Genomic DNA, 21,887 nt, shown 5'->3' with positions numbered 1-21,887 from the left:
TTTTAGTTCAGATAAATTACTAGTTATTTAATTATATCAGTATATGATGAGTACATATACACAATGAGATTTTTATGGTACAAATCAGTATAATTTACCCTGCAGGCACAGTGAAGTAGTAGTGTATGCAGTGAATCCTCATACTTTAGGAATAATGATCTCTAAAATCCCATCCCTGCACCAATAGCAAAGAACAGATACACACATTAAGAAATCACAAGCATTCAAGATCAAGAAGCAAAAATTTAAAACCTTTAAATCTATTAAGTGAATTTTATTTTTTATATCAAAAGATAACTACTCGTATTGCAGCCCATATTTATTTATCTATCCATAAATAAATAAAAATAAAATAATTCCTCGACAATTAGAACCAAAAATAATTAGTAGAAAACTAATCAATACTGATCACATCAATGAATTGCCAAATGTATCTGATTTATATAATGGCAAATTACTTTTAGAACATGTTGATACAAATTTTTCCACCCTTGTGCATACCACTGAGTCTATTTTCTGATTCTAGAATGGTTCACATTTTCAAACAGCATAACTTTCTTTATCCACTAAGACACCAACTGCCTATTTGGAGGATAGAGTCAACCTTAATCAGCCAATCAACTTTCCATTCATGCAAGAAAATTTAACAAATCAAACCACAAAATGATTGGGAAAATACTCATCTTTTTCTTCCCTCAACAATTGCATGAAAGGCCTTTGAATTTCAAACCCTCTTCATCGAGTCATTGGACAATGGTCCATAAAGTCTAGTCAAGTGAGGGACATAAATATTGCAATATCTTCAGACCACCATTTAACCAAGTTGTTCAAGACTTCAAATTGACACATAATTAATTATATTCTCTTCCTTAAAATTTTCTCTTGTTATTTTGTCTTCTCTTTCTTTGAAAATTAGCAGGATTCACTATCATCTAGAAAGGGAACCAATAATTAAGGAAAACAACTATGAACTATGGAATGGATTTAAGGTAATGATTCAGAATGATGTTCACACAACATGGCAAATATTGAATCTCTTACCTTTTACTAGTAAAAGATTCCAATGCACAAAATTTTTCTAGATTGTATGGAACACCTTTTCCGGGTTCTTAATGTTTGCCATTCATATCAAAGCTGTGGAGTAACATAATCTTAGGATAAATTACTCCATTGATACTAAATCTTTGGGCTTCTTTGATTTTTTTTTTCTTTTTGGTATCAATATTTATATTTTTATTTCAATTTTAGAGTATTTATAACTTTTACAGTTTATTTTTGCTGACGTGACTATCAAAAATAGAAATTCTGAATTGATTTGCTACATCAGCAATATCAATTTATTAATAACATATCTTACTAAATACATGTGGTCCACTTCAAACGTGTGCAGTATAGAAAAAAATAAAGATAGACCCTAATTGTTTAGTTAGATAACTTATTAGTGAGTTAACATTACTAATGTGTCGAATCAATTAAAAACATATCATTTTTAAAGACTATGTCAACAAAAATAGACAGAAAAAAAAAATGATAGGTAACCTAAATTAAAATAAAATTAAAAATACTAATACCAAAGAAAATTAAGGTATTAATACCAATTGGTTATTAGGTCCAAAAGTTTGATGCTAACATTCCAATTCACCTTATAAACTTTACAATTGCCAATTAAAAAGTTGCTTAGTCCATATTCTCACTTGCAAATATTAGAAAGATCTTGAGTGCTTGCCTCCTAATAACAGTGAGTATCAAAATGCATATAAATAAATAACGATATCATATTTTCTAGCTGGCCATGCATCAAGCTTTAATGAAAAAAAAAATGTATTAACTTACATAAATCTATAAACAATCTAATAATAGATTATGCAGTGCTTGTAAGCATTGAAAGAATCAAGAAAATGGAATGATCTAAGGTGTGACTTACAGAAACTCAGCAGAGATCCTGTCCTTGTTGATATTGGAGGGAAGTGGCCACACAACCTGATAAGGCCCTTGTAAAATCTCTCTCTTATGATATGCTGAGATTGAATCGTTGGACCAGCTCTGAGTGGAGCGTTTCCCCATTATTGTTAAACTGACAGCAAGCCAAAATAGAAACCAAACAGGAAATGAAACTCATGATCAACTCCAGTTTAAGATGCTATAAAATAAAAAAGTATGAACAATCGACACATTTGAAAAAAAGAAAAGAAAAGAAAAGGTTAACTGTTTAGAAATAATTTACTTTTGGTCATTGACCTCCACTCTGATGTCATTGACATTAACTCCTGGAAGTTCGACTGTCACAACATAACTGCGTCCAGATTCTGCAACATCCATCCTTGGTGACCACTCAATTCCTGCATTTCTAAAGTTTTTAGTAAATAAATGACTGAAGTGGGGTAAGACAACCCAAATGCATATTTACTTTTTGTTTGATAGACTTGTAGTATAAGAGATCACAAGAGATAAAGAAGGAGCAAATGTTTTTACAGGTGAGTCTTTTTAGGTTAAGTAGTTAGTTGATATGGTATTAGAGCTTTTTTATTTGACCGACCTACTGATTAGTTATTTTAAATCCTTAAGCCAATAAGAATCAGAAGAATATATATCCTAATTAATTTTAATTAAACTACTGACCATTAGTCTGTGATGGGGAACATATTTTCTTCTTGGAATCAGATTGCTTCTTTCTGCCAATACATGTACTTGGTCTTGCAAAATTTGGAAGGTCACTGGACACAAATGACTTGCAAGCTTTAGCTGGAGACTGGATTGGTTCAGCATTTGACAAGTTTTGCCCCATCTTTGTTGGCCTAGAATAAAATGGTGCTTCTGAGGCAGAACAATTGAAGGGAATTCCTGGCTTTTCTGGGCTGCCCTGCTGGCTCAACTGTTAAAGCACAACAGAAATACTAAAAAATAACTCCTGAAAATAGGAACCCAGAAACATAATGGTATATACACATATAATTAAAGTCAGGCACCTGTTCAGTTGAAACTTGTCTCATAAAGAAAGCTTGAGAAGCAGAACCTTGACGTGCGAAATACATTCTATTATCATACCTTGGCATGACAAAATTCAAACTGCTGCTGCAGTTCTGAGATAACAAACACAAAACAAATTGGAAAAACTAAGTCAATTGGAGAAAGAATTAGGATATGAACTAATACTAGCTAATGTGTTTGGAAAATCAAAAACATGCAAGAATCCAGTTCAGTTGAATTTTATTTAGCTAAGTTTCAAGTTTGGAAAACTCATAGTTGCTGATGTTCAATGTTTCAACTTCAGAAACAAAAAAGAAATGAGAGAAACAAAATCTTGCCAGAAGTGGCATGATGTTGCAAGAAACCAAATTCAAAAACTCTTGCGTCTAATTTATTTCAGACAAAATTTGTATAAAGAGAGCCAGTGTTTTTTGAAGACTTTAATTTATGAATGCCTGGCAAGTTCACCAACACTAAATGCTATAACTTGCAGATTCTCATGGTGCAAATTTCTAACATGGTTTGCTTATCTGCTATACCGAAAGTCTTAAACTACACTTCAAATTTATCCAGTATATTCAAAACCCACCTCAGTTTTTACCTAACTCTTTATTTTCAATCAAGAACAAAATATTTAAATGCGTATAATTCTACAAACATACTGTTTAAGTCTCCAATATCACAAATATAAACTTTTGGCTAATAAAATGCTACCATCCATTAGTGATAAAGTTTTTAGTTACAAAGTAAATGAACTAATAATAATAATAATAAGGCTTAATTTGTTATAAAGAACTAAAAAATAAAGCTATATTAAGTTACCATGGGAAGGAGGTGAGTGGGAGACATATCTTCAGAAGGGGCAAAGTGGGCAGCAATCATGTTCATTCTTCTTCTCACTGCTTCAGTCTCCATTATTTTTCTTTATCTGTTATCTTTTGAAATGTTTTGGATGGACAAAGGAGTATGTGATGCAAGATATCAAAGTGGATTATGCAGTTTTAAAGTAGTGTAAGATTTTTTTTTTGAATATATATATGTGTTTGGGTAGGGAAAAAGGAACATTAGTAGTGGGACCAAAGAGCCCAAAATATCTTTAAGAAGATAATATTGATTGCCAGTGGCTTAACTTTCAATAAAAAATATCTGTTTGGGGTCTTGGTGCTGGATTCTGTAAAGTTTTTAGACCCAAACCTGCTATCAAGCCCATGAATGGCAGTTAATTAAAAAAAAAAAAAAAGTTTATAATTTGAAATATGAAATCATTCTTCAAACATGAAACAGGAAAAGAGGTAGTTGAGTCATAGGTAAACAAGAAGCTGCCAAAGACTTGGAGGCTGTCAATGCAAGGTTTTCTTTAAATAAAAAGGACTTCTCTATGATTGAGCTGCACAAAGTTTCCAATTTTATTTTTCTTATAATAATAATAATTGTACAACCAAGTTAACTCATCCTTAAAATCTTATTCAGAACAAGTAAATGAAGCACTTTGTAAAAAGGGTATGGATTGGACATGCATCTCAGTTGTTATTTGGAGGTTTATACTGAATTGTATTTAGTTCTTTTGAATTTGAATTATTAATTTATTTTGGAATTAAATATTTTGACAAGGGAAACCTCTTTTTTCTTAATCTTTTTGGAGAATTAAGAAAAATTGTACTTATCAAATGGTAAGAGATGCAACCTTTATGTAAGCTTCCTTAAAGAGGAGTGTAAGATATCCAAACTTTTATCATTGGGGCCCAAATGACAAATTTTCATTTATTCATTCATCAAAGAGTAAATATTGACAACACAAAGTAGACAGACACTACAAAAGCCAGTAAGCCCCAGGTTATACCTATTTGAAAGTCTTATAATAAGAACAAGGCTGAATATAAATAATAATAATAATAATAAAGCCATGATTGAGTTTCTGTTTTATTGTACTTTGAAAATTATAAATAAGAAATCAGGAAAAGCTTTTGTTATCTGAAGAAAACATGAAATTAGCTTTTTGGTTAATGGCCAATTAATTATCCAAACTCCACATACCAGTAGTGTCCTCAACTAATCAATGTATATTATTGACTGACTAAGGAAAATGACATACAGAAGCACCTCCAATATTTGGAGACTTGACTTTGTTTAATCATGCACCACTGTTAGTCCAATTAACTTTAGATATGAATCCTATATAAGTGATTTCCAATTTTAAACTCATATGCATACAGTATTTCATTGGAAACCTAGCTAAGACTGTCCATTATGATACCACTGTATAAGTATATCATAATTATCTCGAAGAATTATATATATATATAGCTTCTAATTATTTAGAAAATTTTAGAGATTTAATAATATATTTTTTACATATAATATAGTAAAAATAAGTGTTTATGCTTTTCCTTAAACTTTATTATATATTTTTAAGTAATATTAGTTAAAAGAGGGAAAATATAGAGAATAATACTTAAAAAGAAGTTTAATTGGACATGTTTGTGTCAAGTGTGAACTAACTATTTTACAAAGCCTAGCTGAAATTTATATGTCTAGGGGTAATTTAATTATTATGTATTATTATTAAAATTTATATTAAGAGTTATTATGAGATAATATTTGGTGGAGATAAGTATATCTATAGTCTTATCTATTAGATAGATTTATCTTTAGGGAGATTTATTTTGATGGAAGACTCTTATATATATATATATATATATATATATATATATATATATATATATATATATATATATATATATATATATATATATATATATCTGTAGATATAGATCTAAAAAAAAAGCAAAAGATATCTCTCTTATATGATTTCTGCTATATCTTCCATCCGCAACTATTTATTATTCATCTCTCTGCAATATTCTCTGCATTCTATACAAATAAAAATTTTATAAATGAAATTGACTGTGTAAATTCTTTCATTTTCTATTTTAATTTTAAAGATATATATATATATATATATATATATATATATATATATATATATATATCTGTAGATATAGATCTAAAAAAAAAAAGCAAAAGATATCTCTCTTATATGATTTCTGCTATATCTTCCATCTGCAACTATTTATTATTCATCTCTCTGCAATATTCTCTGCAGTTCATCCTCTCAAAACACTTTAGATTTAGTTTTGTTATTCTTTCAAGATTTAAGAAATTTTTTAAAAAGTAAAGAGTGAGAATCAATCGTCTTTTTAACTTGAAGAAAATTTTGGATTTAGAAATAACTATAATTTTTAGTTTTATTTTTATATTTTTCTATTTAATTATTATTGATCATTTGATTAAATATATTAAGCTAGTTTTCTTAAGTTTTTAGTTTAGCCTATTTACTTATATAAGAACTTTGTTATTTTTTTTAATGAGTGATTTATTTGCTTTCATATCTTTATTAGTTTTGATTATTATTATTGGTTAATCATTATATTAATTTAATAATAATTATTATTTTGAAAATATTTATGTTGAATGTATTAGAAACATCATATTTATTTCAATCATATTGGTATAAAAAACTTTAGTTGCATCATTAGTTTAAGCAATTAAAGGAAAATGAACATCAATATCTAATTCATTATATATATATTTAAGATTAAAATAAAGAGATTATGAAGTAATTGGCTAGGTTAATACTATCTTTTATCATGTAGATATTTACTTTACTAGTTTATTTTATTACTTTATAAACATCATATGCTCTTAAAATATTAGTTTAGAGAGTTTAGAATTTCTATTAGTGTTTTTGTATTGATAATTAATCTATATAATAATAATCTCATACTTATTTGAAAGATCAATCTCGATATGAATTTATAGTTTTACTATAAAAATAGTTCATGCACTTGCAAGTACTAAATTAGACACACTATTTTAAAATTTTTAATGCAGCTACATATCTAATAAAATTTGAACTTTAATTAAACTAGAAAATATTCTTATCATTTAATATATATGTATATAACAACAAATTCAAGAACGTATAGATGAGTTATTAAGAGTATTTTCTAGCATAATTAAGATATGAGTTTTATTAGATATGGAGTTGTATTAAAAATTTTGAAATAGTATTTTATCATTTGTAAGTGTTTTGCATATGATGCGCTCTAAATTATTTAAATTAACTCTCAATGTTGAATAAAAATAGAACATATATACATATATATATATATATATATATATATATATATATATATATATATATATATATATATATATAAAATGTCCGATTCCATGCCATATCGTTGAAGGTTTGGTATTGATAGCTTAAGCACATGCATCATGTTGCAAAATGACCAGGCTGCCTTGCTTCCCAAGGTAAATTTAAAAGTATTTTCTGTACATTGTATGTGTATATCTTCAAGGCATCTGATTCTGATGCATATATACACTTTTGACCATGTTTCCTTGAGGACAATAAAAGCAATAACCCAAGTTTTCAATAATAAAATCTCAATTCAAATCTTCATAGGTGAATAGAACAGGTTATTACAAAAGAGAATACTATCCTATCTCATGATCCAATTCCATTAACCATTTAACTTAAATTTCTTAAAATATATTATAATGAGTTTTACTGTCTATTTTATTGTTTTAAATTATATTGTTTCGATTATAATAATATACTAATATAATTTTTTTAATCATTTAACTTAAAATTCTTAAAAAAAGGTATATAAAATCTAACTGTCTATTTTATTATGTTAAATTACATTATCTCAAATCATAATAAGTGTCTAATAATTAATTTTTATGTATATAAATTTAAAGTGCATTATAAAATTTTAAAAAGTAAATTAAAAAAAAAATCGGATATATAGAATTATTAAAGATAAATAGAAATTGATTCCGAACACACATGAACTTTTTTTTATTTTTCATATAAATGATATAATAATAATAATAATTATTATTATTATTATTATTATTATAAAAGCATATGACATGATAATAATAAATAAAAATAAATTGAATTTTCTCGTGAAATCCATTAATAAGATCCGCCATCATTTCAGAACGGAGATGCCTCATACCAATATTTGAGTAAGGGAAAGAGAGAGGGAGCAGTATCTTTCATTATTGGTCCAACAGGATACCCCTCTATTCTATTTTAATAATCAATTTTTATTCTATATATGAATTAAGGAATTTCTTTTTTTAATTTGTTGTTCTTGAAATTTTTATTTTATTAGATGAATTATTTCTCAGTAGACACTTATTAGTTATTGAATTCAAAATATTATTCAGTAAAAATTAAAATTTTGAAATAAGAAGGAATAAATTTAATTATAACTAATGATAATTATATTAATTAGTAAAAAAATTGGCTATAATTACTAATCTGAAAGACTATAAAAGAAGAAAATCTATCAAATTGGGAAGGGTAGCAATACAAATAATTTAAAAAATAAAATTTACAGACAGAAGAGGTGTATAGATTTTAGACTTGTTGACTTTCTACTAAAGGGGGATGCAATAAAAAAATTATAAAAAGAAAATAATGATAAAAGAAATGAAAGTGTTGACTGGTCCTCTCTCCCCATGTTTGAAGTTTGAAAGTTGAAAGGGCAATGGCTGCAGTCAAACCTTTTACCACCACCACCACCACCACTATCTATGACAGACAAACCTCCAACTATTACATTACTCTCACTCCATTGTCCAAAACTATGACCACTTCTCTCTCTCTCTATTTATATATATTTATGTATGTGTTGTATTATAAATAGAACTGGGTTGATATCATCATCCTCTTCAAAACTCTCAAGAAAATTTAATAAATCTTTACTTGTATATTTCACTTCTTGACAGGTCTTAAAGAAGTTAATAAAAGAGTTAGCTTCTGGATCCCTTCCTGGTCTCAGATTTCAAAATTGAAGGCCTTTGGCTTAATGGTCAAAACCTTTGATTTTCATTGTCTTTCTTTGCTTCCTCTCCAAGTTCTTCTAATTCTTTGGTCGCATGACATAGCTTTCTTGATTTCTTAATCTTCTCAGTTCCAGTATTCACATGCATTTGATACAAAATCAATCAAACCCAGTATCGTTTTTCACTAAATTTGACAGAATTCAGTTGTTTTCAGCTTTCTGTGATTTGGGTTTATGATAGTATCTAAGAAATACAATTCTCGGGCATATCTTAGTTTTATAATTCTCTTTGTGAGGATCTAATTTTCCTTCACAATCCTGGGTTTTATTTTCATCTTATGATCTTTGTCAAACTTGGTTCAATTTCTTAATCAGTGGGAGCTTTATTGGTTTACAAGAAAGCGGAATCAGAGTCTGTTGGCATACACAGATAATAGGAATGGAGAGTTCACATGGTGGTAGTAGTTCTTCTAATGCACCAGCCCCCTTTCTAATCAAAACATATGAGATGGTAGATGATCCATCGACCAGCTCTATAGTTTCTTGGAGTCATACTGGATGCAGTTTTGTTGTGTGGAATCCACCTGAATTTGCTCAAGATTTGCTCCCAAAATACTTCAAGCACAATAATTTCTCCAGTTTTGTTAGGCAGCTTAATACTTATGTAAGTTGCGCTCTCATGTTCTTCCTTAATCCTTGTGCAAATTAGTATTATCTTTTCTTTTTTAAGGATGTTTGGCTTCAGGAACATTATAGTGAGTTTATATTTTGGCAATCAACTATTTTGCCTTGCAGTCTAGATAATTTGTTAAAGTTCTTGCTCTGCGTCTCGCACTGGTACAATCTACTGTCTTTTTTTTCTATAATGAAATTATTCTGTTTTTGTGCTTGACCAGGGATTCAGGAAGATTGATCCTGATCAATGGGAGTTTGGTAATGAGGAATTTATAAGAGGGCAGAGACATCTTCTAAGTAACATCCGTCGACGCAAGCCAATTCATAGCCACTCTTTGCAGAATCAAGGCAATACATCTCCACTGACTGACTTGGAAAAAAGGGAATATGAGGAGAAAATTAAGCGACTAAAACATGATAAAAGCTTGCTTCAGATGGAGGTACAAAGAAATGAAATGGAGAAGCAAGCCTTTGAGTGTCAAATTATGTCATTAGGTGAGAGGTTGGTGAGCATGGAACGCAGACAGATGCAATTGGTTTCCTGCTTAGCTCAACTTGCAAAGAAGCCAGGATTTGCCTCAGCTCTCATGCAGCAATCAGATTATCATAACAAAAAGAGAAGACTACTGGAATTTAATCACTTCAGTAGCGAGTGCAACACGGAAGATAACCCAGGTTGGAGATTGGCGAAAGAAAATCCTGACAGGTCCCCTGCTTCAACATTGAACTTTGAGATAGTTGATAAGTTGGATTCATCCATAAAATGTTTTGAGAATTTTCTTTTGGGGGTAAAAGAAACTTCTGCTCAGGATATGCATGATTTTCGCATAGTATCACCGCCTTCTCCTGTCATTTTTCGGCAGTTAAGTGCATCATCACTAGATGCAGATACTTGTTCCCCAAGATCCCTTCCTTCCTCACCCCATTCTATGGACATTCCCTCATCTCCAGAGCTAGCTGGATGTATCAATCCTGTCGACAACTTGAAGACTTCACCACCAAGTTTCTCCGACCACGATGCAGATTTCAAGCCTGCTTGTGCTCCTGTGGATGAAGCTGTGCAAGAATCAGCAGTAGAGGCCACAAATCCTACCGCCGCGCGGCCTGGAGTGAATGATCATTTCTGGGAATATTTCCTGACTGAGGCCCCTGGTTCTACTAGCATACAAGAACTCAAAAAAAATCAGTCAAAGCAAGCAGACGCTAACAATAGAACAGGTGATAGACATTGGTGGAACACGGACGGCATACATGATCTTACAAAACATATGGAGCATCTTGCACCAGCTGAAAGAACTTGATTATGCAAGCATGATTGTTGTAGAACTGCTTTTTTCATGTAGCAAATAATAGATTCTCGTTTTCAATCGAATTTTTGTAGTGCATAGCAGATAATTGCAGGTTGGTTTCCTTTTAATGTTTAAAGATGTTCTGTACAATATTGTTTTCTAGTGCTGTTCCATTAGGTTATAGCTTTATAAGGCAATAGTAGCTTCATGTTCAAGACATTAATTCAAGTTGATGTATGGTCAGAAATGGAGAGTTTGATTGTAAACTAGCTTCTTGTACAGGATAGTGTGACTTCACTTTGAATAGAAATCTAGATGTGGATAAATAAATTACTCTTCTGCAGAAATTCATTTCCGGTCACCTTGGCTTTATGATTGTACTTTAGTCCTTGCTGCGGGCAAGATCTTGTTTTCTTTTTCATTCAAGGAGGTTCAATAGTACATAGGCTATAATAATTAAGATTAATCATCCTGTTCAGAGGAGCGCAATTTAATCGCGATCTCTGGACCAATGTGCTTTCTTTGTGGTCTAGGAAGTACCTTGCACGTGCGGGGACAACGTTCCCGCTTTGTGGGATTAGCTGCTTCCTTTCTCTAAATTATTGATAAAATTAATTGTAAAATTAATATTATATTAAATAATTATATATTAAGTAGATTTTTATATATTTATAAAAATTTATATTATAAGTAAATAAAATTTAAAAATTAATCTAATAGTTAACATTTTAAAAAAAAAAGTTAGTTAGTCATATTCAGAAAAATTAAAAATTGATATACTTTTAATAAATAATAAGTAAACTTTTATTAAAATTAATATAATATAATTTTTAGGATATCTTCGGATACTCAGAAAATTGCATTATTACTGAAGGGAACTAACTTGTATGTATTTGACAAATCCAGAATTACATCTATATATAATTAATAATTTCATAACTAAAAAGTTATATTATTATGATGAACATTATTGTGATGTTCATTTTTTATTGTGAGTTCATTTTAGTATTCATCATTCATTGATATAATATTCATTTTTATTGTGAGTTCATTTTAGTATTCATTATTCGTTGGTATAATATTCATTTTTATTGTGATGTTTATTTTTCATTCTGTCAATTTTTAGATATTTATTGATTTTGTGAGGAATGTTTATCATTTATGATTTGCATGTTCATTAATTGATTATTGTTTATTCAGTATCATAACTTTATATCCGTTTCTCAAATTACTATGAAATATTATTTTTAGATGAAAAGGATATTCATTCTTTACGAAAGTTAGATTCACTGTGTTTGTGATGGATATTAATATTTTTGTGATAAACATAAGTATTTATCATTGATAGGCACAATAATCATTAGTTTGGTAATGGATATTCATCAATTGATTCAAGCAGACATTTCTAACATATATATATAACATTGACATAACGTAAATCATCCTTACAGTAGTAAAAAAAAAAAATCAAACTAAAGTTATACTGTAAATATTTATATTATGATATAAATATATTTTCAACAAAATAAAATTAGCAAATTATAAATATTTAATATTTAAACAATGAATATTTAGTGTAGGTTTATTAAACATAAATTATTTTAAAAAACCGGGCATTAAAAAAAGATGCACGTGAGGAACCTAGTTAGACCATAATACATTACGGTTTAGAAACCATGATATATTGCCTCATGGGGAAGAAGACGATACGGAAAAGCTTAAACCCAAAACTTCTTTATTCCAACTATAAATGCTCTTGCCTTTTACAGGAAAGTTTTAGTTAGCATCAAATTTTTTTCGTAAAACAATTATAAAAATTTGTTAAGGAAATATACAAAAAATTATGTGTGTGGTTTAACTATTTTTAACTTTATATATGTGATTTTTTTTTCTTAACAAACTAGTTTAGTCCATTAACAAAATTAGATATATTATCATAATATTATCAGTTGGTGATTTGGTGCTAATACGCAAAAGAGAAAGGTGTGTCATGTCAATAAAGAAGTGACTATCGGTGTCAATTTTCAGATTTAAATATCGAGGAAATTATAAAAAATCTGATGATAAAAGTTACTGCCTTTCTCGAATCTCGGGAGGTGGAGGACGGGCCAACCCCAGTTATGATTAGTAATAATTGTACCAAAATTGCTTTTCTAGAATCAATTTGGCCTAATTAGCAAAACAATATTAAATTTAAAGGAATGAAATGATAATTTTTACAAATTCAGAGACTAAACTTAATTTTTTTTAGAATTTTTACCCTATGAGCCAATCGGTTCTACATACAGTCGAATCGGTTGTATATAGAGCCGATCGGCTCTATGCAGACCCAGTTGGCTCTATACAATTTCGATTGGCTTATTTTTCAAAATTCGATATCGTTTTATGTACATTTTGACCTAAAAACACCAAATTGATAAAAAAAACTTCTAGAAGATATATAGTGATAATTATTGAATTTTATTTTTAAAGATTTTATTTATTTATTGGACACTATTCTAAACTTAAGAGATTTAATTATCTCATAAAGGGAATAATCGGTTATTTTAAATTCAAATAAAAATCAAAATTTATCTGCTCCTCTAGGATTTTCTAAAATTCTACTGTTATAAATAGAATAGTACATCATAAGTCTAGTGTTAGCTGCTATACGCATTTATTAATTAAAAAAACTACAATTATTAAAAAATGGAGTTTAGATAACTGAAGGAGAGATCACTAAGGAAAGAACTTCAGATTAGGAAATTCTTTTTTGCAATGACATAAGCTTTCTCAAACTCAAGCAGCACTGGATTCCTAACCGATCTTTGATTTCACCACCTCATCATCTCTAGAGACTCAAAGATTAGTACTTTAAGATAACAACCTGAAGGTTCTCCAAATTCAGCATCATTAACATCCCCTTCTTCTTACTGGTTCTTTTACTTTACAATTTTAGAAACATGATTAGAATGATTTCTTTTATTGTTTTATATGATTTACATTATTAGATTTAGGCTTTTTTTTTTTGAATCAACTTGCTTTTGTTATATGTCGGATTTTGAGTATGATAACATTGATATATGTTGGGTTTTGAATATGATAACGTGATATATGCTAGATTTTGAATATAATGATTTGAATGATTAGGGTAACATGTTAGATTTATATTTTTCTCACATAATTATGTGATTGTATGTATTTTCTAGGGTTACATGTTCAAATCTAGAATATGCCACATGAAGTCTTTGTCTTCTATCAATTTATCCTTTTTCATGTTTCATTATTTTTATATATTTCGGTCTAGTTTAATTTGTTTTTATTTCCTTTATTTCATATTTTTCGAGTTTTAATCATATTTTTATCTTCTATGCATATGTTAAATTGGCTTTTTGGCAAGGAAGATGAAGAAAAAATGCAAAACTGATTGTGACTAGGCCATAGTGCAGATTGCCTCTGTGCAGTGTTGATTCGGCTTTATGACCCAGGCCAATCGACTCTACTCCAATTTTGACCTATTTAGGATTTTATGTAATTTTTGCCAATTCTTGTAGACTGTAACTTGCTTTATGCATTTTTCTTTTGATTTTTAGTTATAGGAAGGTTGTAATAGTTAGATTTAATTTTTCTGCACTTTATTTTTGCTTTATTTTAGATATATGCCAAATATCTGCTATCTGATTGCCTAATTAAAATTGGACTTGGCATGAAAATTACAGTATGTTATGTTAATAAGATGGTAAATTAGGCTTAAACTAAGACTTAGTGGATTGTTACCATGCTTTTAATTAACTAATGCATTAGAAGAAGATCATCCAACCTCGCTAAGCATGTTCCTTCTATGGTCTCTAATATGACTTACACCTTTGGCTTGGACTAGTAATTTGTCCAATGATTCCAAATCTCTTATGACAGAGGATCCTAAGTGAAATACTTCTACAATGAAAAGGATAACAAAAACTTATTAAAGTATTTCTTATAAAATGATAGTTCAAATAACTCCACATCAAAATCACAATTGTAGCCAAACACCTCAAATATCAAAACTCAACTCACACATTAATATATGGATATTAATTGCTAGTTGTTAATTAGTTATTAGTTATTAATACATCAAATTCAGTGAAATAACCATTTTTAGTCTCTTTCAACATAAACCTATATGCATAACTATCGTACTCAATCATATTCTTAAAAACTTTTGTGATCCTAGTAAAGCACGCATGCGATGATACCAACCCATACATAAAAATAATATATTCTTTATTTAAATTAGAAAGAACTGTAATGAGTTCCTTCTTTTTATTATACATATAAGTTATAACTTTCATTTTCAGTTAAGGTCTATAACAAGCAAATAATGATCTAACTACACAGAAAGATGAGGATGGTGCAATAGAAGTAGTGGTAGATAATAATCCACAAGTGATAGTGTAGTGAACTATGGCATATGAGAAGGTAAAGATGATAGAAAAAGGGATAGTGTAGTGGATGGTGAAGATGTTAGAGTAGAGGCAACAACAGATAGTTGTGGTTGGAGAATTAGGGGAAAGAGAGGGTGAACTGGCCTGGGAGAGAGGTCCACAAGTGGCGTAGGTAAAAATAATATGGATGATGTCCGACCTTTGGGCCTAAGAAAGGGGATCACCATCTCGTCTATACCCGCATCCAACTCACCGCTCCTTGTAAGCAACGATATATGCTATTTGAAGTTCAAGACACATGATATAAAAAAATTATATGATGACATTACAATGTCAACCACACCAATTACTAATATATATAGTAAAAATAATGCAAATTATATATATATATATATATATATATATATATATATATATATATATATATATATATATATATATATATACTTCACAATAATTAGCACTGGGACAATTTATTTGAGAAAATGTCTGTATGGCCAAAAACGGACCACATCTAAAATCGGGTCAAGTTATAATTATTCACATTGGCTCTGAAATAGACATGTCTGTGAAGATGCGGACTACCTGCACCTAAACAGAAAGACCCTATGAAGCTTCACTGTTCCCTGGGATTGGCTTTGGGCCTTTCCTGTGCAGCTTAGGTGGAAGGTGAAGAAGGCCCCCTTCCAATTTAAAACAGACTTTTCGAGTACTTAAATATTATTTAATGGACGAAAACGGGAGAGTTGTTAATCCCAATCCATGCAGTAACAGTGTCCCACAGCTTCGGCAGATCGCTTAGTCCCGTTCATCTTCGGCGTAATAGCTCACTTGGTTTTATGGGGGTGATAATGGAAAAGTTGACAGATAAGTCACCCTTACTGCCACTCTACAGAACCAGTTCGAATTCTACTGAGAGGTTCACTAGAGATCAGAAATTGTTGAAGAAAGAAGCTTTGGGTCCGCTATCCCGATCATGATTTTCCTACCTCCAGAAGGAAAGGTCCTTCCCTTTTTGGCCGGTTGTGGGCGTGGAGGTTATCAACAAAAAAGATTTGTCTAAGTCGGGGCTAGTGTTTTTACTAGAAATCTCTAGCCAACCTTATATATATATATGTATAATGCACATTATATAAGTGAAATTATATAATTAAATTTTTATACAGTTCTTGACAATAATCACATGATATATACTAATAATTTACTATACTTTTTTTTGATAATTACAATATTTCTGACATTATTTACATGATATACAGTAATAATTTACAATAATTCTTTCAATTACAATATAAATTTTGCCGACTTGTAAAGCATGTAACCATAACATGACTTTGTTTTAATTCAAGGTGGCAATAATAATCATTTAGCTCTTCTCAAGATCTTTAGTTTTTGCATCAAGCATTCATCATTATACCGAATACATTATTCAACATATTTGTTTGAAATAAATTTTAATTTGCCACTTATCTTGTCGACCGGATCCAATTTAGCCATTCTCAGAATTTATGAATATTTTAGTTTAAATCTTTTGTATATTTAGCTTAAACTAACCATATTTAGGACAAAAATAAAAGAGTAAGTTACACACTTGAATACAATAAAAGGTAAAAAATTTAACTTTCTAAAATTTAATTAAATTATTTAAATTAAAAAAAGAGGAGACATTAATTTTTAACATAAAAGACAATTAAAACAACAAATTCTGCTATTTGTCGATGTTTTTATTATTATTTTACTTTTTTCTAATAATGATGGTGAAGGATGTAGCTACAATAGTAGCGACAGTGAGGCCAATGAGGATAATGGAAATAAGGTCGGTTGCAGTGGAGATGCTATTTCTAGAAATTATTACAATTTTTCAAAATTATTTTTGTTTATGAAGAGAGAGAGAGATTCATAAATTTAAAAAAAGTCTAGTGTCAAAACTGTTTCTAAATCTCACTCTACTTTTCTTCGGAGACTAAGTTAAGCCAAATATAGAAAAGTTTGAACTAAGAAATTTATATTTTTTTGAAATAAGACTAGGTTAAGTTAAATATAGAAAAATTTGAGCTAAAAAATTCATTAATTTAGAAAAAGAACTTTAATTGAGTTCGTACGATAAAATCATAGTTTCCATCTTTCTTATAGGCATATTGTCAAAGTTGTGCTGAATGATACTAGTAAGATTTACCCACAGAAATTCAACTGTCTTTCACAAATCAAATACAAAATTGTTAGTCCTAATTGATTTTCTAAGCAGCTTGTCGAACCAAATCTTTTATAATATAATTTTATTACCTTATTCAATTCACAATGAATCTCAATTTCTATGACATTTTTATTGACTAATTTTTCTTACATGTACTTTACGCAAAATTTATTATATTTTTTAATTTATAAATTAAATTATACTCAAGGAATAGGAAATAAATCCTTGAGTTTTTGGCAAAGTTGAATTAAACTTTAAACTTTAAAATAGTTCAATTATACTTTTTAAAAATAAAAGTACAACAATTATATCTTTAGAACTAATTCTTTCTTTCTTTTTTCTAAAATTGAAGAATAAAATAATTTTTAGAACTAAATCTTTTTATTTTCTAAAAATGAAGAATAAATTATCATTTTATGATTCTTACCATTAAAAAGCAGAGCTAATATTTTTTAACATATAAAATATATGAGTTGAAAAGAGTTAAAAAAATTTCTTTTAATACTTAAACTCTCATATCATTATATGGTGAAATAGATATAATTAAATATAAAAATATAATTATTTTAAAAGTTTTAATTACTCTTTGACAAAAAATTAAAGAGTTTATATATACTTTTGTTTAAATTATATTACATATCTTTCATAAAAATCAATAATAAGCAATTTTCTACCATTCATTCCTGTTTTCCCTTTTTTTTTTTTTTTTTTCCAATTTTCTTATCAAGCATCACATGCAACTGTAGATTGTGATTCCTCGGGAACCTTCTTCACATGCATTGCTTTTTTGCAAATCAGAATCTTTCACTTTTCTTTTAATGGACAAATGAAAGGTCTAGTTTTCATATATTGTAAATGAATAAAACTTTGATGATTTATTATAAATTTATTTTTAATAATAAATAATTTATTTTCTAATTTATAAATATATGCTTTTAACTTATTTTTATTAAACAATAACTTTTATCTTAGCAAAAATGGATATTCTAATTAGTATATTAATTAATAAATTACTAAAACAACTTTAGAACCGATCAATAATAATATGACACAGATTTTTAAATTTATTTATTTATTTTCCATAGGTTCATATATATACTGAAAATATCTCTAATAGCAATCTTTATTTTAAAGGGTATAATTTTTATAATAGGAAAAAATTTTAAAAAAATTAAACATAAATAATAAAATATTTTATTAAAGTTCAATGGACTCTTTATTTTTTATTTTACTTTCATTTCATAAGCATTAATAGTTTTAATTTATCTTTACTTTTCCTTTTAATTTTCACTAATAGAAATATAAGAATTACAAATATCAATTAATTAAATAAATTTATTAAATATAAAGTATAAAATAAAATTTTACTCTCTATATGTAGAGAGAATCACTTTTAAAGAATAAATAATATATTAGAGTGTTATTTTATTATATGACTCTTTAAAATAAAAAATTTAACATATATAAAAAGTACATTAGAGATGTTGTAAAAGCATTTCCAATCACAAGTGCCATAATTGTCGTTTTCTTATAATTGATTATTAAGAAATTTAATATTATGTTTTCTCTTATATTTTTACGGGCATATTATTTATTTTTAGGTAAATCTAAATATATAAATATAAATGTAAATATAAATATATATATTTTTTCATATATCTTGCGGATAGAGTTTTAGTAAATAATTATTCAATGACAAAGTATTTTGTAAATTAGGATATCATAAAAGATCTAGCAAGTTGATTTTTTTTTTAAAGCTCCTCATTCATGCCAACATTTTCTTTCAATTTGAGTTTTTATTTGCTGAAACCTCATTAAGCTTAGCTACTTCCTTATATTTCATTAGTGCCACAATTTTTTTAGATGGATAATTTTTTTAAGGATATGGTCAGCTCCTAATCTCAAGTTTTAAATCATTAACAAGCTTTTCAAATTTATTTGCTTCATTTTCAAAAACTTTTTTCTTCAAAATCATTTGATCATATTTATGCATGATAAGATCACGTATATCAATAAATTTAGCATAAGTAGAAAAATTAGTATCAATTACCTTATTGTTTCTAGATTCTTCAATGGCTATGTAGTAAAATTGACCACTTTATTCTCGCTAAAGTCATTATTATCTTTGAATTCACTATAGTCATTCTAAGTAGCCTTAAGAGCTAGCTATCCTTTGCTTCTTGGGGTACTTCTTAAGTTTAAGACAATCTAGTTTGATGTGACTTAATTTATTGCATTTAAAGCATACGACAAGATTTTTATGGTTGTTATCATGCTTCTTAAATGATTTGCTAAATTTCTTCTTCTTCAAGAGAATGCTCCTTAAATTTTTACAAATGAGAGAAATGTTTTCATCATAGTCATCACCATGATTATTTCTACTACTACTAGTGATAGTTTCTTTGGCTTTGAGGGCAATAGATTACTTCTTCTCCTCCTTGGCTCTTTTGGCATCCTCATTTTGATCACTAGACATCCTCATTTTATACGTAAGGAGTTTTTCCATAAGTGAGTCGGTAAATATTGTAGAATGACTATTGGCAGCCTCAATCGAGTTGATCTTTGACTTCCACTCCTTCTTAGGAAGGATCCTTCAAGAATTGGTTATTGATTTCTTGAAGTTGGCAAGTCTTGCCAAATTTTTTTAAAGCATTGATGGCTATAAATTTTTGAAACCTTCTATTTTTACTTAATTTGAAACATCTCATATTCATGAACCAAGATTTGGGTCTTCTTGATTTTGACTTGAGTTATACCTTCATACTTGTTGGCTAATAAATCCTAAATCTCCTTTGTAGATAGATAACGTTCAATTCCACCATATTTTTCTCTAGAGAGAGCACAATAGAGAACATTCATGGCTTTTTCTATCTCTTAGGTAAAGCTTCTTTTCTTTCGTGGACCATTCTTTCTTTGTCTTGAAAGTTTCAATGCCATTGACTTTCTTTGTTGGAAGCACGACTCCTTGAAAGTTACAATGCCATTGACTCTATTATATCCCAAAGATTAATTACATCTCTCAAAGAATATCTCCATGTGATTCTTCCAATAAGGATAGTCAATTCCTATCAAGGAAATAAGGCCTATTGAATGTTTGACTCAATCCATCATGGTTTGATATGGTTGCATAGATCTATACTTTAAGATGATTACATTTTTGGACAAGGAATACTAAAGCTCTGATATTAAATATTATTCAAGTGGCAACCAAGAGGGGTGAATTGGTTGGAATTAAAATCTTCAACCAACTAAGGTTCAATTAAGCAAACTAAGCACAAACATACAATACCAGGATATATAGTGGTTCAACCAATTCTTTGCCTATATTCCACTCCTCAAGAATCCTTTTGAGATTTTTACTATAATATAGAATTACAATCTAATTCTATTTGAGCTTTGTATACAAGGTTAAGAATTAACCTAAGTGTTTTTCCAAGGCTCACACATTAACCTACAACCTAAGATCTCCAATCTTAGTTACAAGAGCAATAAATCTTGTATGCAAACACAATTAAGCTAAACAAATAAGTTTTGAATACAATAGTTAATCATTCAACTACCCAAGATGTAAGCCCAATCTTGAATCTTGATTATAAGATATAATTGATAAATTTTTAAAGTTGTTGAGTAAATACAATATGAGGCTCAAAATAAATGTCATTATCTTTATATAACTACTAAAAATAAATTTTATATAGTCCTTAATAAAATAGAGATGTTGGAGCTTCATTAAATGCAAAAGTAAAAGTTCAACAACCATCTTAAGTGTAGCTTCACGAGTATGAACCTTTGTTCACGGGCATGAAGCCTCAGCATGAAATCCATATTCAAAATCCTAGACATGGTTAAAGGCATGAATTCTTATTCATAATAGTGAATCCCTTAAGCATTTTGTCTTTTGTTCAAATTTTATACAATGCATGCATGGAACATTGACTTATAAATTTTTTATCTTTTCTTTGATTTTTATATTGACATTTATTGGTTTTTGGATGATAGTAGGGTTTTGTAAGAATTGTTATTAATTATGTGGATGAATGAACTTTATTACCTTTGAAGCTTCATTTTCTGTCTACTTGTTCTTAATATAATTTATATATGACTCTGCATGCTTGTCGTGATAACTACATGTTTAGTATATATTAATATGCCAACCAATAAAGTTATTCCAAATTCATGCAAAATATACGATAAAAACCAAGGGTGAATTTTTTAAAATTCTAACATAAGATTCATTACATAAATAAAGCAAGAACAAGGGTTTTGATAAAGAACTAAAAAATTCTAAAACTCAAAAAGTACATTGTTCAACCCCACCCATCTACTACATTGTTTGACAATAAAAGCACAATTACAAAGTTCCTGCACCTCCTTGTATCAAGCATAAGGCTTGTAAAATCAACGCCCTAGTTGCACCATAGAAACCCATTTTGAGAAAATTCATTATTTCCTTCATGTTTTCAAATTCCTTATTCTTGATGGCCTTCATTTT

The 21,887-nt window shown here is 28.6% G+C and overlaps 2 protein-coding genes across 2 annotated transcripts; one reads left to right on the top strand and one right to left on the bottom strand.

The window, feature by feature from the left end:
• LOC8276919 lies at positions 1 to 3,976 on the bottom strand. Its single transcript, XM_015723411.3, has 6 exons — positions 3,790 to 3,976; positions 2,967 to 3,080; positions 2,620 to 2,872; positions 2,225 to 2,339; positions 1,925 to 2,074; positions 1 to 175 (listed from the first exon to the last, which is right to left on the bottom strand). Exons 1-6 carry the CDS (start codon positions 3,880 to 3,882, stop codon positions 139 to 141), a joined length of 762 nt encoding a protein of 253 aa, XP_015578897.1. The 5' UTR covers positions 3,883 to 3,976; the 3' UTR covers positions 1 to 138.
• Positions 3,977 to 8,276: 4,300 nt separating this feature from the next.
• On the top strand, positions 8,277 to 11,145 carry LOC8276918 (heat stress transcription factor A-4a). Its single transcript, XM_015723409.3, has 2 exons — positions 8,277 to 9,498; positions 9,731 to 11,145. Exons 1-2 carry the CDS (start codon positions 9,274 to 9,276, stop codon positions 10,808 to 10,810), a joined length of 1,305 nt encoding a protein of 434 aa, XP_015578895.2. The 5' UTR covers positions 8,277 to 9,273; the 3' UTR covers positions 10,811 to 11,145.
• The last annotated feature ends 10,742 nt before the right edge of the window (positions 11,146 to 21,887 follow it).

Source organism: Ricinus communis, chromosome 5 (genome assembly GCF_019578655.1).
Source record: "Ricinus communis isolate WT05 ecotype wild-type chromosome 5, ASM1957865v1, whole genome shotgun sequence".
In the NCBI taxonomy this organism is placed as follows: Eukaryota; Viridiplantae; Streptophyta; class Magnoliopsida; order Malpighiales; family Euphorbiaceae; genus Ricinus; species Ricinus communis.
This window is presented reverse-complemented; position numbering and strand designations above follow the sequence as displayed.

Excerpts from the sequence above, each read along its gene's own strand:
- LOC8276919 (XM_015723411.3), bottom strand. The coding sequence starts at position 3,882 with ATGGAGACTGAAGCAGTGAGAAGAAGAATGAACATGATTGCTGCCCAC. Across the intron at positions 3,081-3,789 it reads CCACTCACCTCCTTCCCATG|AACTGCAGCAGCAGTTTGAA; the intron begins GTAACTTAATAT and ends TTGTTATCTCAG. Across the intron at positions 2,075-2,224 it reads GTGGAGGTCAATGACCAAAA|TTTAACAATAATGGGGAAAC; the intron begins GTAAATTATTTC and ends GCTTGCTGTCAG.
- LOC8276918 (XM_015723409.3), top strand. The coding sequence starts at position 9,274 with ATGGAGAGTTCACATGGTGGTAGTAGTTCTTCTAATGCACCAGCCCCC. Across the intron at positions 9,499-9,730 it reads TTAGGCAGCTTAATACTTAT|GGATTCAGGAAGATTGATCC; the intron begins GTAAGTTGCGCT and ends GTGCTTGACCAG.